Source organism: Peromyscus maniculatus, chromosome 5, assembly GCF_049852395.1.
Source record: "Peromyscus maniculatus bairdii isolate BWxNUB_F1_BW_parent chromosome 5, HU_Pman_BW_mat_3.1, whole genome shotgun sequence".
In the NCBI taxonomy this organism is placed as follows: Eukaryota; Metazoa; Chordata; class Mammalia; order Rodentia; family Cricetidae; genus Peromyscus; species Peromyscus maniculatus.
In genome coordinates this window covers 46,051,197-46,065,298 of record NC_134856.1, presented here as the reverse complement: position 1 = coordinate 46,065,298, position 14,102 = coordinate 46,051,197, and the positions used below count along the sequence as shown (strand labels likewise).

The following is a 14,102-nucleotide window of genomic DNA, read 5'->3' as shown; positions in this document are numbered from 1 at the left end:
TTCTTTCAATTACTAAAACAATATATCTTTGTATTGGTACTTCGGATTTCCCAAAAGATCACAAGTGGTACCCTCATACAGACAACCAACACAAAGAACTACAGCCTAGAGCCTCAGTGTGATTAGTCTCCAGTATCAACCTTCATGTGGGGCATTTAGAGATTGCTTGCTCCATAGATTTGCTGATTGGTGTAATTCAAATGTGACATAAATGACTTCTCGCTAAGTCAGGGGTCCTTACTTCCAGCCCTCGTCCCAGACTATTCAAATGGAGCTTAACTTGTGTGAAAACTTGTCAGTAAAAGAATGTAGACAGGAAACGAAAATTGCAGAGCTGGTTGAATGAAAATCAATTCAGGCCTAATTTAAGAAGCTTCTAGTGGGGAAAATGCTGAGTTTACAAACTGAAATAGAAAATGACCACTGTCACATTTCAGTTTAAAAAAATGATTGATTCTTTTCTCTCCATCATTTCCGTGGTTGGAGAACATTTGTGAGTGAAAGCAGCAGTGACTTTTACCCATTTGTTCTCAGTGTTCTATCAAGGTCAAGGACAAAGACTCAACACTCTGAGCATTTCTAGCATTTTTAAGCTGGTGAGTGGCATTTCTCAGTTTGATTGTTTAAGATGTTTCATGAATCACGTACATGTGCGCGCGCGTGCGCGCGCACATACACACACACACACACACACACACACACACACACACACACACACACACAGAGACCAAGTGAAAGACCAAGAAAACAGGTGGCAAAGACCTGCTGCCACAAGTAAGGACAAGAATGGAGAGGGACAGGCTGAGGACATGGCTTAGTGGTAGATCACTTGCCTAGCATGCCCAAGGCCCTGGGTTCAAATCCACATATCATCAAATGAATAGCTGTGGGCCTAAGAACACAACATGAACCAACATTTTTCATTATAAGAAGAAGCATGCTGTGATGTTTGGGAATTTTTTAGGGGAAAGGAGATGTCTACCACACTGATGCTATAGTTTCTAACCTAGTTATCACGTACTTGCTCCAGAAAGGGTTTTGTTCATTGTTATCCCTCCTCCACTGCGAACAGCCTCTTGCAGTCACATTAGGCGAAGATAACCGTTCTGATGTTATCTTCAGAAAGATTGTTAAAGGCACCCTGTTTCTCACCTCTCAGTGTAGCACACCTCTGCCTGCATTTATCATTACCTTACTTCAATTTCAGCTGTCACAAACAACTGCTGCCCAGGCAGCTCGCATTTTTTAGTTGTATTTTCTATGTATTTCCACTGATTTTCTTCAGAAATGAAGGCACCTCTCTTGCTTCAGAGTTCTGTTCTGTAGTGCAAACACGCTCTCTGGTTGGTCTTCAGTGGCAGGGGTGGGGTAAGCAATTGAGAAAGCACATTTAATTCTTTTATGCTATCTCAATACACCAGCCAATGCTAAGAAATGATGAAAACTCTTAATATTAAAAATCTCATATGTATGTAATGTCAATAAACACTGTCAACACCCTGATCTGTGAAATGGAAAAAATGATTGGTCAAATTAAGATACATTGAAGTATTTATAACTTCTATTTGTGTATATATGGGTCTAGTTAACATCTCAAGATACATATTCCAAAAAAAACTATTGAAATTTCTTGTGTTTCAAGCAGATGGAGCAACTATAACTTCCTACAGACTTGTATCCATGCAAGATGCACTTTGTAGCTAAGTGCTGGACTAGTAAATAAATCACTCTAGATTAAGCCTAAGTTCGACTTCCAGTTATTTCATACATCTAGCTTGTGCTTCTGCATGAATGCAAATATTTTTTTTCTTCATTCTCCGGATTTAAAGGATTTTTATTAGAATAAAATCATGCTGAAAGCTGCAGTCTTACCTTTCACAATTGTGTTGACTTCACCAGTTTGTCCCTACACCCCAATACAAATGACAGTCATTATGCACACTTGAAAATACTGATTAGTCATAATTATTTCTATGATGGACGGATGAACTACAAATTAAACTCTCGAACTTGTAAGTAAAGGGTATTAAATTACCCTTTAAAATTTCAACCAGAAAATCAATTACATTGTATTAATGCTGAGATTCTCAGTCACCCATGTAACCAACAGCTCCGAGGAGAGAATGAGAGTTAACTCTCAACTATTTATTAGTATGAGAAGCAAGAGTTCCCAAGCAAATGGATCCTTCACACTTGATGTGTGTTACACAGACTCTATCAACAAAAAAGCCAGGCTTCCTGGTGAGCATATGACTATAGAGCTGGTGGGATTTGGTTGAAGGAGATGGAGGCTGAGAGATGTTTTCTCAGCTTTCTTTCGATAGCCTGTGCCTCATTAGAGATGTGAGACCAGGGAACAGCTTTTGTCACTGCTGTAAATTCAGATAAAGGCAGAAAACAAGAAAAACTAACTTCAAATGAAGTTGAAAACTAGGAAGAACTATTAGGAGCTCAGAAGCCTACAAGGAAGCATCTTATAGGTGAGGATATTGTTATGGGAAAGTCATCAAATGCTGATAGCAACAACAAATTCATTTGCAAGTTGTAGGCAGCTACATATAAAATGTGTTCCCACTCTGTTTCAACGTATCTACTTCAGTTGGGGGTGCTGATAGCTGTCATGCAGATCTGCAATAGTCTGCTCCCACTGCTTTCCTTCTATCCATATCCCTTGCAGCAGTAAATGGGAATTAGGGAAATAAATAAGCTGGGTCTTGGAATCCCTTAATACTAGATCCACATTCCTTGCAAGAGCCTTCCATGATCCAGTATGGTAGCTCAACCTGGCATCCCCCTGCATTCCCTCACATTAATTCTCTCCCATCACATATGTTTATTTCTGTTCCTAAGATCTTTCACACTCACTGTCACCAGTAAGGATTCTACCACTTGAGAAGTTCACAGGGTCTATCTCTATTCTGCTTTCTCTGGTCTCAACTCAAGTGTTAACATCTCCCTATTACCCTGTTTGAAATGGAAACTCCCAACACTAATCATTGCCCTATGCACTCTTTGCCTGGTTCTGTTTCTACTTTATTTTTCTTCACCATTGGAGTGTGTGTGTGTGTGTGTGTGTGTGTGTGTGTGTGTGTGTGTGTGTGTGTGTGTGTTATGCATGCATATATAAACATGTAGAAATATATATGTACCTTGTCTTCTTTTCATTCTCACCCATAGGCTACTCTTCCCTCTTCCACTGAAACATACTCATAGGAAGGCAGAGAACTTTTTGCTCATAGTAAATGCTTCATTAAACTCTCTCTAATTACTGCTGATTTTTTGCTAGTCTGCCACCCACTGAGCTCTAATTCAGTGTAACCTTTTTAATTATAATTTGTCTCTCATGGAGTCTGCCTGTAAGGAGAAAACTCTTTATCAGCAAACCTAAAAGAAAGAAAGGAAGAAAGAAAGAAAGAAAGAAAGAAAGAAAGAAAGAAAGAAAGAAAGAAAGAAAGAAAGAAAGAAAGAAAAAAAAGAAAGATCATGATTTGTTTGATAGGAAGGTTGTAAATTGGAAGATTAATATTTTATGTGTATGCGTTGTTTTGTGAACTAGAAAACTGCCCTCCCCTGAGAGTGGTCTACTCGATGGTGGAATAACAACAAATAGCCCCTTGGGTGGCATGTTGATAGGCAGGTATCATTATACTACATCATGTCATTGTACCCCCAGTTACCTGCAAATAGGAATGAATATCTTCATTCATTGAAAATAGAACTTTGGGGGAGCAGAGATCCCTCCCCCCCCCCACTGCTTTTGACTTCAACATAATCAAGATTTCCATTGTTAAAATTTCCCAGTGACAAAGCCACTCTAAGCCTGAACACATATGGAGATGTCAAAGGCCCGACTAATTGCCTCCATAAAGATGAAATCTCTTCGATCCTTATTCAAATTATTGCATATGATTGATGGCAAAAGACCCGAGCTTGTTCAAAGCAGTTTTCTGGTGTCATATGATACTTCATTACTGCCACCTGAAATCAAATTAAGGCCAGGGTTCCTATCAGGTACAATATATAGTGATGCCAGCTCTGGGAAGTTGAAATTCCTCCCAAGGAGGAAAGGTCATCTACAGGCAAACTGCAGCATATTTCACTGAAAAATTTGAGGACAATTTCAGCCTTCTCAATTTCCAAGAATAGTAAGGCTATTTCCAAGCCACTGACAGATTTTAAATTGCAGTACCTTTTTGTTGTGACCATCTCTCATTTTTTTTTTCCGAATTCAAGAGATATCTATGTCCATTTCCTGACTGAGCTTCTAGTATGGCATTAAGAGAAAAGTTATATTTTTCCCCTCGAGTGTACTTTATTGTTTCTATACCCTTAAATAAGTCAGCTGAGTGGCCACAAGTTTGTGAGTAGAATATCTATTAGTGTGGTTTAGTTGTGGAAGCTATTCATTAAATTTGTTTTCAGGAAAATAATAAATAATGAAAATAATGAGGACACAAATTTATTAGAAGACCTAAATATGTCTTTGTCAGATATGTCACAGCAAGATCATCCCTTTCAGTGAAAGGGTGCTAATAAGATTGTTAGGCAACAGAAGGTGTAAGGGGGAAGCTGATGAATTCTGCTCTAAATATAGCTGTTAAAGATGTCTGGGATATAATTTCTGATAATTCATCATTTATCCTGCCTCATCGTGTCTCTGAGTCTTTATTTACATTAAAATGTATGAGCTGGGATCAAATAAAAGATAATCCTTGAACTTCATGGCCCATAAGTTCTGCAAAGTAATTAGCAAAGAAGCAAAGGAAAATTAAACACATGGAGAGGAATTCCAGTCTGGCGTCCTACAAATGTTGAGTCAATGGACATTGGAGAGACACTATGAAGTAAGTTATTGGAAGAGAGCTGAAAAAAAATGGGCAAATAGAAGAGAAGCTGCTGAAGCTGAGCACTGTCTTTCTTTTTTCTTTCCTACCATTGGCTTCATTTTGGTGTAAGGTATACGAGTTGAGGAACATCAGTGGATGGCACTGGCTGGCATTACAAGGGCTCCTCATTTTTGAGCATAGAGATAAACATTTCCAAGATCTTATTAAAAGGCCCAATGTAATACACAAACTGTAACAAATCATGCAACCTCTACATATTAAGGAGGCAAGTATGCAGAGTAAGGAAATAGTCACAGATACTTGAATCTCTTAACTTATACCTTTCTGAATACAAGTCATCCCGCTCTAGGATAGGGATAATACCTATTGCATGGATTGTTTACTGGGAAGGAATGGAGTATCTGGCATAGACTAGAACCTGGATTTTCAATAAACATTGCTTTGTTTTTGCTGCTAGCTCTTTATCATCATTTTTCAAGTTGGGATTATTTTTATTGTGGCTCATTTCTAGACTTGCAGCATACATTCAGTGTTTAAAATAAAGAGCAACTTACCCACAAAGAGTTGACTATTGAGCTGTAAGAGGACATGACCATCAGTGGGAGCAGCTTGTATCTTTGGTGAGAGCTCATCTACCCGAAGTGACGCCTCCTTCATGTTCCTTTCAACTCTCACATGATGCCACTGGTTGTCATTGAAGTGGCTGGGTGACTGCACAGAGATTTCAAAAGGGCCATTCCCCACGTCAAATGAAAAGGTTACTGTTGTGGGTGCTGGAAATACCAGAAATGAGGGTTCTCCAGGTGAGTATTCACTACACTTAAGACAATGTCACACAACAATCATCAGACACAAGGCTTGCATTAGAAGGAAACAATGGCATCCAGATAAACATAACTCTCCTGATGTGGAATAGGACAGTAAGATACATTTGAGGGTAAAAATAATAGATTTTTAAAAAAGTTCAGCCTCTGACTTAATTTTCCATATTGATAATGATGAAAACTATTTAGAGAGACTACAAAACTAGCATCTGTAATTGACTATACAAAATAATTGCTTCATTGTTTCAAAGTTTATATAACTTAACAGCATGAAACATGCATCTGATATTGTGCTATTAATAGAAGACTGAATATATCAAAATAATAAATGGTTCATTAAGTAATTTTGTAATTAATATTAGTCATTAACCTAAAATTTGTCTTAAATTTTAATTACTTCAATTTAAACTTTTTTTCACTGTTAATGAATTTATCCATATTTTTACTAAATTATCATTAAATTATTTTCTTGCAAAGTAGATTTTTTTCTCAGGAGGTATGAGCTCCTAAAAGCTAACTGAAGAATTCAAAACTAGATGACTTTATCCCCAAGACTTTTCTGGGAAGGACACTTACAACGTAGTTCTATACGTATGAAGTCGGTGATTCCCAGGTTCTCTAAAAACACCCCAGACAGGGCTGTGGTCTTGAAAAAGAAGGACACATCAGCACTGAGCTCTCCATGAAATGTGGGGAAGTGGAGGTAGGAAGCCTCAGTATTAAAGGAAGCTGCATTCCAAAACAGCCCTGTTTCAATAAACACAATAAGAACAAATTCAAACAGAAAACAAATTCATGACATACAAGGAATGCTGTAGCCATAATTGTGGTTTCTCCATTTAGCATCGTGTCTGTTTTAAAACATCATTAATTAATATGAAACCAGTTTCCTTATTAACTATGTGCAGAGGTTGGGCATAGGATGAGAGAGTCTATGGAGACTGAAACCCTGGACTCTTTCCAACACACAGCAGGAAAGCTTCATACAGAAATGCCCCCAATACAAGAAAACACATCTGCACCCAAAATCCTATCCTCAGCTAAAGTAATATGGGAAGAATCTGCTAAACCTTGATTAATTGCTTAATATTTTTGTATCTTGAAAGTTTAAACACCTAGTTGCTTTGACTCAAAAAATTCCTATAGCAGATCCTTGCAACCTGCACTCATTCCCATTATTGGCCTTGCCAATTTCACACTGAGATTGGCATCCTAAATAGTCTCATTTAATTAAAGATCCAAACACACTTTGTCTATGTAGCACAGCTGTTCTTATAAAAATGCTTTTTTCATTCAAAAGTCATTTCTTGCCTTGCTCATAACAGGGAGGTAGATGAAAAGCTTTCTCTAAGTGTTTACAAATAGTCAATACATGGAATAGATGGGAAAAGGGTAAGAGTTTGGAATATCAGTTTAGAGACTGAGGAAACAAACAGACAAACAAACACACATGTAGGGTTTGGAGAAATGGCTCAGCAGTTAAGGCTGTGCATCCGTCTTGCAAAGGACCCAAATTTGGTTCCATCACCCACATCATGCTGCTCACAATACCCCATTAACTCCAGCTCCAGGGCATCCAACACTCTTTTCTGGCCACCACAGTTGCCTCGACCCAGGTACTCAACCCAACCCACCCCTCAACACACACACAAGAGACATGTAATCAAAAGTAAAAATAAGTCTTAAAACAATCTAAGTTAATTATAATTGCTGTCTAAATACAGTGTATTCATCTTCACTTTCTTTGGTGGATATTTGCAACTTTTCTTTAGAAAAAAATACTTGAGGATATCTATGTAGGAAGAAAATTGGAAAATGAAATATAAACTCAAAGGCAGGACTGCCAGGATCAAATCCAGCTGGATATATTGAGTTGATATGGAGAATTATCAGAAAAATGAGCTATGAGCCTCAGCTGCTGTCAGCAAGTTCTCAGTACATCAACCAGGACTAGGCATCCTTACCGTGAAGTCACATCACCCACCCTTTCATCAAGGAAGGAAATTCTCCTATCTAAATCACCTTCCTCCAAGAAGGACAGGTTGGTCCTCCAGAGTCGAAGCAGCTGTTCTAAAGAAAGAGTTCATGATGTTAGCCACAGCACAAACGTGGCTCCTTCTACATGCTGCTTAGATGTTGTTTTCCTTTCTTAACTCAGGAAGGAACAGTACATAGGTCTATTTTTTGTTTGTTTTTTTTCTTTCTGGTTTTTTTTTTGTGGACCTGAATCAAAAGTCAAATTTCTATTGCATGTGGACAATTTAAAACTGAATTTATGCAGTTGGTAAGAACATTGTCTGTGAGAAACCTGCACCACCCCCCCAGTCAAGTGAACTTATACATTATCTGAGTTCTTCCAAGGTTCAGTCTTACATCCTTTTAATAGTTACATCTGTATTAGACCCTTGGATCTTAGTGTATGAAAAGATGCACAAAAATACAAAATGTCAACTTAGGGGTAAAAGCCCATCTGTGCTCTTTAAAGTGCTAACCTGATTTCCTTTTACAAGGAGTGACATGCCTTTTTCTTGAAATACTAGCTATAAAGTCAAAATAAATATGTAACTTTACATTATGAGATAATACTAAATATGGTCTCATGTGCTTAGAAAGGAAATGATTAGGACTCAGGTTAAATTATGGAATACTTTTATATTATAATATTATATATTATAAAATCAAGGATTTATTTGCTGCATATTGTATTATAACTAACCCAATAAAGCTTCATATGGAAGACTTCAGGGAACAGTTGAAACTGGAGGACAATCTTTGAATTGCTACTCTCTATACAATAAATGCTCTCAGTCTAGTGAAAACAATTTACTGCTTTAGAAAGCTAAAACACTCTTACATATACAATGGTACATTTTGTTTAGTTAGCAAACCCCATTTTACAAATTCACAATAGATAGAGAATAAAGTAAGAACATTTCATGAGATTAAGAAATTGCTGCTAATTCAAGACAACTGCAAAGAAAGCCAAGGCCAATGTGAACACTGATGGAATGGTGTGCATGTGATGCCTCAGCTCCTTATGTCCTGTGCACCCAAGAAAATCTGGAAAGTCTCAGAAAAAGGAAGCATGTGGAAGGGAGCCAGGAAGAGGTAGAGATCTGTAGCAACAGCAGGAAACTGTAAGTTTTTGAAAGAGGATTCTATTATAAGGGGGTTGGAGAGTCCCTAAGCTGCCCAGGAGATCTGAAATACTGCATGATTTGTTGCCAGACAAGTAAGATGGTTTTTTTTGTTTTGTTTTTTTAACCATTTCAATGAAAGCACGTCATGAAAGGCTAGGCTGAAGAGACGGATCAGTCAGCAAAGCACTTGCCATGCAAGCACCAGGGCCTGAGTTCAGATCGCCAGCACCCGTGTATTAAATTCAGGTGTGACAGCATGCTTTTATAATTCCAGGGTTAGGGTGGGGGAAGACAGGTGAGCTTCAGGTTCAGTGAGAGACAACTTCTCAGAAGACAAGGTGGAGAGTGACTGAGAAAGATACCTGATGTCAACCTCTGGTCTCTATGCACATGTGCTCACACATGCATGAACACATACAGACAAACAACACATCAAGATATATTATTCTACAATATTAATACTTAGTTATATTTAAATAATAATTAAAATTTTATCTAATTAAAACAATATGAATCAGCAAAACAATCTAAGTTCCTTTGAAAACATTGCCTTTTAAATTTCCATAACTATATTATATGCATATCTATATACATGTCTATGTATCTATTATAAATAAGTGCCAAGATAATTATTTACTTATAAAAGAGGAACATGTAATAAGTATCTGGTTTCATGTGTAAATATTTTTATAAAGTCCCTTAAGGAATTAGAGTTTAGTACTATTTAACATTATGTGTACTCTAAAAAGTTTCTAAGCATTCAGTTCTCTCATATGTAGAATAGTCTTTTAAAAAGAATTCTAGAAAAAGTAACATTTTCTTAGGGTTGGGGAAATGAAGAAATTGAAAGAGGAGAGTGATGAGAATCCTTTCTTAAAAATAAATTTCATATATATATAAAAAATATTAAAATATTGATGAGAAATATTTTAGTTGTCAAGTGCATATTCTAAATATTTATGAACCATTAAAATGAGCTAAACATATAGATTTCTTAACAGAAATAAAACATTACAATTAATTACATGTTGCTTCATTGGAACACCAAAACCTATGTATTGGTTTAGTAATTCACTGGTGCCTCCTTTTTAGCACTTCTGTTATTGTTTTTAGCAATTTATGAACCTCCATTGAAATCCATATATGTAAAAATGAGGGTGAAGCAAATGAAATCTGGCTGGGGAGAGTCACAGTGTGTGCGTTATAGATGAGTAGAAAAGAGAGCAATGCTCTTCATGGGTGTCTGCATACAGTAAAATATCCCTGCTGTCCCCTCCACCATGTTTAATGTAGTTGGTATGATTTTTGCCTCTTACAAAAGCAGAGCAGAAATTGTCTCTGTAATCAAAGGATTTTTACAAATAATCTGCAGCATATGCTTATTATTCTTATATTAATTTTATGCAAAAGTGGATATTAGTGACAAAGAGAAAAGCATACACACATGCACACACACACACACATATGCTTTAATTTTTCAAGGGCATACAAACTTAATTTGCAAGAGGGTGGAAGAATAGAATTTGTGTTTGGAAGGTGTGCATGTGTGTATTTATATTTGTGTGTGTGCATGGCCACAAACATGCATTTATACACAAGTGGCCAAAGGTCAACCTCAGTTATCATTTTTTCAAGATCTGCCCACTTTATTTTTAAACAGGATCTCTCACTGGAAGGAGGATTCTTAAGGCTCATGGACCAAACTCAGTAAGAGATTGGCCAGCAAGACCCAGGTATCTCACTGTCTCTGCCCCCAGAGGGCTTTTTGGTAGGTGCTAGGATTGAATCAACATGTCCATACCTAGAAAGTAAGCATTTTTTGACTGAGCTATCTCCCCAGCCCCAGGAATGAAATTTTGATGCAAGCATCTAACTACTTTCATTCTAAGTAAAAGAGTGTGTAAGGTGAGTAAAGTTGATTCAATTTAAGTTTGCTGTTGCTCATCAATCCTTCATTCCTATGAAGGTCAGAATGACTCTGGAAAATGTATAAAGTTGTGTTAGATACCAGAAAAGAGATCTTTCCATAAGTCACATCCTATATTATTTGAAGCAACATATGTTGAACTATCTAATGGCAGCATTCTAATATACAAAGGAGAACATATATAAAATGCAAAATACATCTGGTCTACCCAATACTAATTCCCTGCATTAACATATATAATAATGCAATAAACTTTGAGTCCAATTACTCATTTGAGAAAAAAATCATCCATCAATCACTTATAACCAAACTTAGATATTTAAATAACACAGAATATTTATTTTGGCAGAAGCAAAATGAATAAATAAGCACAAACTAAGAGCTTTCTACTGAGTCCATGCCAATGAAAATGAAATCCTTTTTTTATTTTTTTTATTTCATGCACACTGCATATATGTCTGTGTGAGGGTGTTAGATCACTGGAATTACAGACAGTTGTTAGCTTCCATGTGGGTGCTGAGAATTGAACCAGGGTTCTCTGGAAGAGAAGCAAGTGCTCTTAAAAAGTGAGCCATCTCTCCAGCCCTGAAAATGAAATTCTTTTATTCACACATTTAGTGTCAAAAAATAACTTCATACTTAGAATATTGTCTGAGAATGTTGTTAAAATGTTTGTATACTCTCATCGACTGTAAATAAAAGAACTTGTACCATTTTTGTATTTATATAATACACACTTTATATTAGACCATTAATGTTTTTTAATTACCATAAATGAGCCTTTCAAATACATTTATAGTCAGACACATCAGATTATCTTCCCCATGCTCAGAGAAAACCTTTATATATTAATTAACTTGATGAAGTATGTCATTGACCATAATCACCAAAAATAAGAGCTAGTAAATTATTCACATTTATTACCCATGACTCCTGCAATATGTGACTTAATTATACTCTTTGTTTGATCTTAAATATATACATCCTTTAAAGGACATCCTAAGTAATCACATGTTGGAAATAGCACAACGCCAGATGAGAACACTGCATGCTAATTTGCAAGCACCATGTATGGCTAATGCTTTCTATGAATTCCATGTTGTGAGACGGTGATTTGGGACCTGCTCTGTTTCCAAGCATACAGCATCCCATTTTGTGTCCTTGAACTTCTCTAAAAACATAAAGCTGAAGAGGCATTCTCTAACCACCCACCTTACCTTCATCTCCCTGTTATCACTATCTACTCTCTACATCCTCTCTGTACAATCCAAAACCGCTCCTATTCCAAAGTTATCTGTACTTGGTCTCTTCCTTCACTACAACCATGGTATTAATTCTCCCATCTTACAAAACCAATTCTGTAATATTACTGTCTTCCTGCCTACTACTAATTTCCCCATTGTTTCACAGCTCACTGTTTTCTGAACCTGTTCTGGGCTCTAATCTCCCACGCATAGCTCAGTAACTCTCCTAAAGAAGCCATTGTCAATGCCACTGATGATCTCTCCATGTTGCTCAATTCATTTGTAACAATTCTTTCCTTACATAAGCTATCAACATTTAACGTAATTGACTGTGCTTTCTCCCTGGCTCACTTCCTTCACTTGGAGCCCAGGACGCCCACACTTTTCTCCATTTCTTACTAGTGGTACATAATTCTCAGTACCTTCTTCCTCCTCACTACCTCAGCTTATCACTGTGAGAATATCCCAAGACTCTGTGACTACACATCTCCATCTGCAATAATTCCGCTTTGTGGCTGTAAACATATTTATTATATATGAACGTATGTCTGAAGCCTGGACTGCTCAATGTGACAACATCACATCTCTATTTCAAGCTCTGATGACATCTAGGCTTTTAGATGTCTAAAAATGAAGCTTCTTGCAATAATTCCCCTTCTTGACCCTGGAAGTCGTCTTTTCCATTTCAATCAGTGTCAGCTCCATGCCTCTAACTATTATATCAAACACAGCTCCATCATTTTCTTAACCTTTCCCCTTGAAAATGACATCAATTCATCAGCAAACTTTATTAACCCTCCCTTTACACAGTACCCACATCATATCTCTCATTATTGAACCATGCTCCAAGCCACTATGATCTTTCAGAATAATTAATGTGGCATCACCCATCATCTTGCTTTGATCCTACTCTGCTGAGTCTCACTAAAATATAAGTCATAACATCCCTCTACTCAAAATTCTCTAATGTTTGACCAGCTCACTGAAGTTGAAAAATAAAGACTTCAAAATCCTACCTAGTATGATCACCAGTTTCCTATCTGGCTTTTTTGCCATTCTTAACTTGCCCCCTTGCCCCAAGCACTTTGTTACATGAATCCATACATTTATAAATTTATATCAGCTACAACCCTATGTCTGCATCACTGCTCTGGTTTCTTCTTGTTTTGAGACTCTCTCAAGGATACACACAAGCCTTGTTTCCTTATAGTCTTCAATCCTGTCTTTATTTGAGTACTGCCTTCGTAATGATTCTTTTACAGCCATATCACTTAAAATTCTCTCTCTTTGCATTAATTATATTTTTGTTAGCATCTACCATAACATACACATACACTTTACTGAATTATTGTCTTCTGTTTCCATGAGAATGTAAATGCCAAGAACAGGCCACAAGCATGTTCTATTTTGCGCGTTCTCTCTCTCTCTCTCTCTCTCTCTCTCTCTCTCTCTCTCTCTCTCTCTCTCTCTTGCTCTCACTCTCACTCTCACTCTTGTTCTCCCATAGTACATTGTAGATTATCAATAAATACCTATTGAAGAAAATTATATACTTTCCTTTGTCATTGTAGCCACCAGAAAGCTTAGAATAATTCCTACATGTTTAAATTTTATGTATTATAAGAAATATATTCAATTTTTATTAAATGAATGGAAATAATGCATGAAAATGGAGAGGTAGGGGAGAATAAAGGGAAGAGGATGATAAGATGATAATGTTAAGAAAATAAAAAAAGCAAAGGGAGGGGAGAGAGAAATTCAGTAATATAAGATGAACAATGAACATTGAAATAAGAATTTATAGAGGATGGGGGATTATTAGACATAGAGGAGCTAAGAAAATTATATGATCTTATTATGTGTTGAAACGGAATTGATCCCTACTTTTTTAGTGACTCAGAGGTAGACTGCCAAATGGAAGGGAAGTCTGTCAAATGGAAGAGAAATTAACCAAATAGCCAGTCAATACTTTTCCCCAGCCTGAGCATCAAAGTTCTGCAAAGTTATTTATTGCATCCATGAACCTTTGATTATTTAATGCATTTTGGGCAGCGGTGTTTTCTCAGTCAACTATACCAGTCAATGTAGACAAAATGAACTTCAGAAATTTCTTAGGATAA

The 14,102-nt window shown here is 36.8% G+C and overlaps 1 protein-coding gene across 2 annotated transcripts in view; it reads right to left on the bottom strand.

The window, feature by feature from the left end:
* The window catches only part of Cntnap4 (contactin associated protein family member 4), a 282,485-nt gene that overhangs the window by 36,662 nt on the left and 231,721 nt on the right, over positions 1–14,102 (bottom strand). For both annotated transcript variants that reach the window (XM_006974070.4, XM_042277745.2), the window contains 2 exons: positions 6,248–6,418; positions 5,402–5,620 (listed from right to left, as the gene is read on the bottom strand). In XM_006974070.4, coding sequence (XP_006974132.1) covers positions 5,402–5,620; positions 6,248–6,418 — 390 coding nt within the window. The remainder of the gene's footprint in view (positions 1–5,401; positions 5,621–6,247; positions 6,419–14,102) is intronic.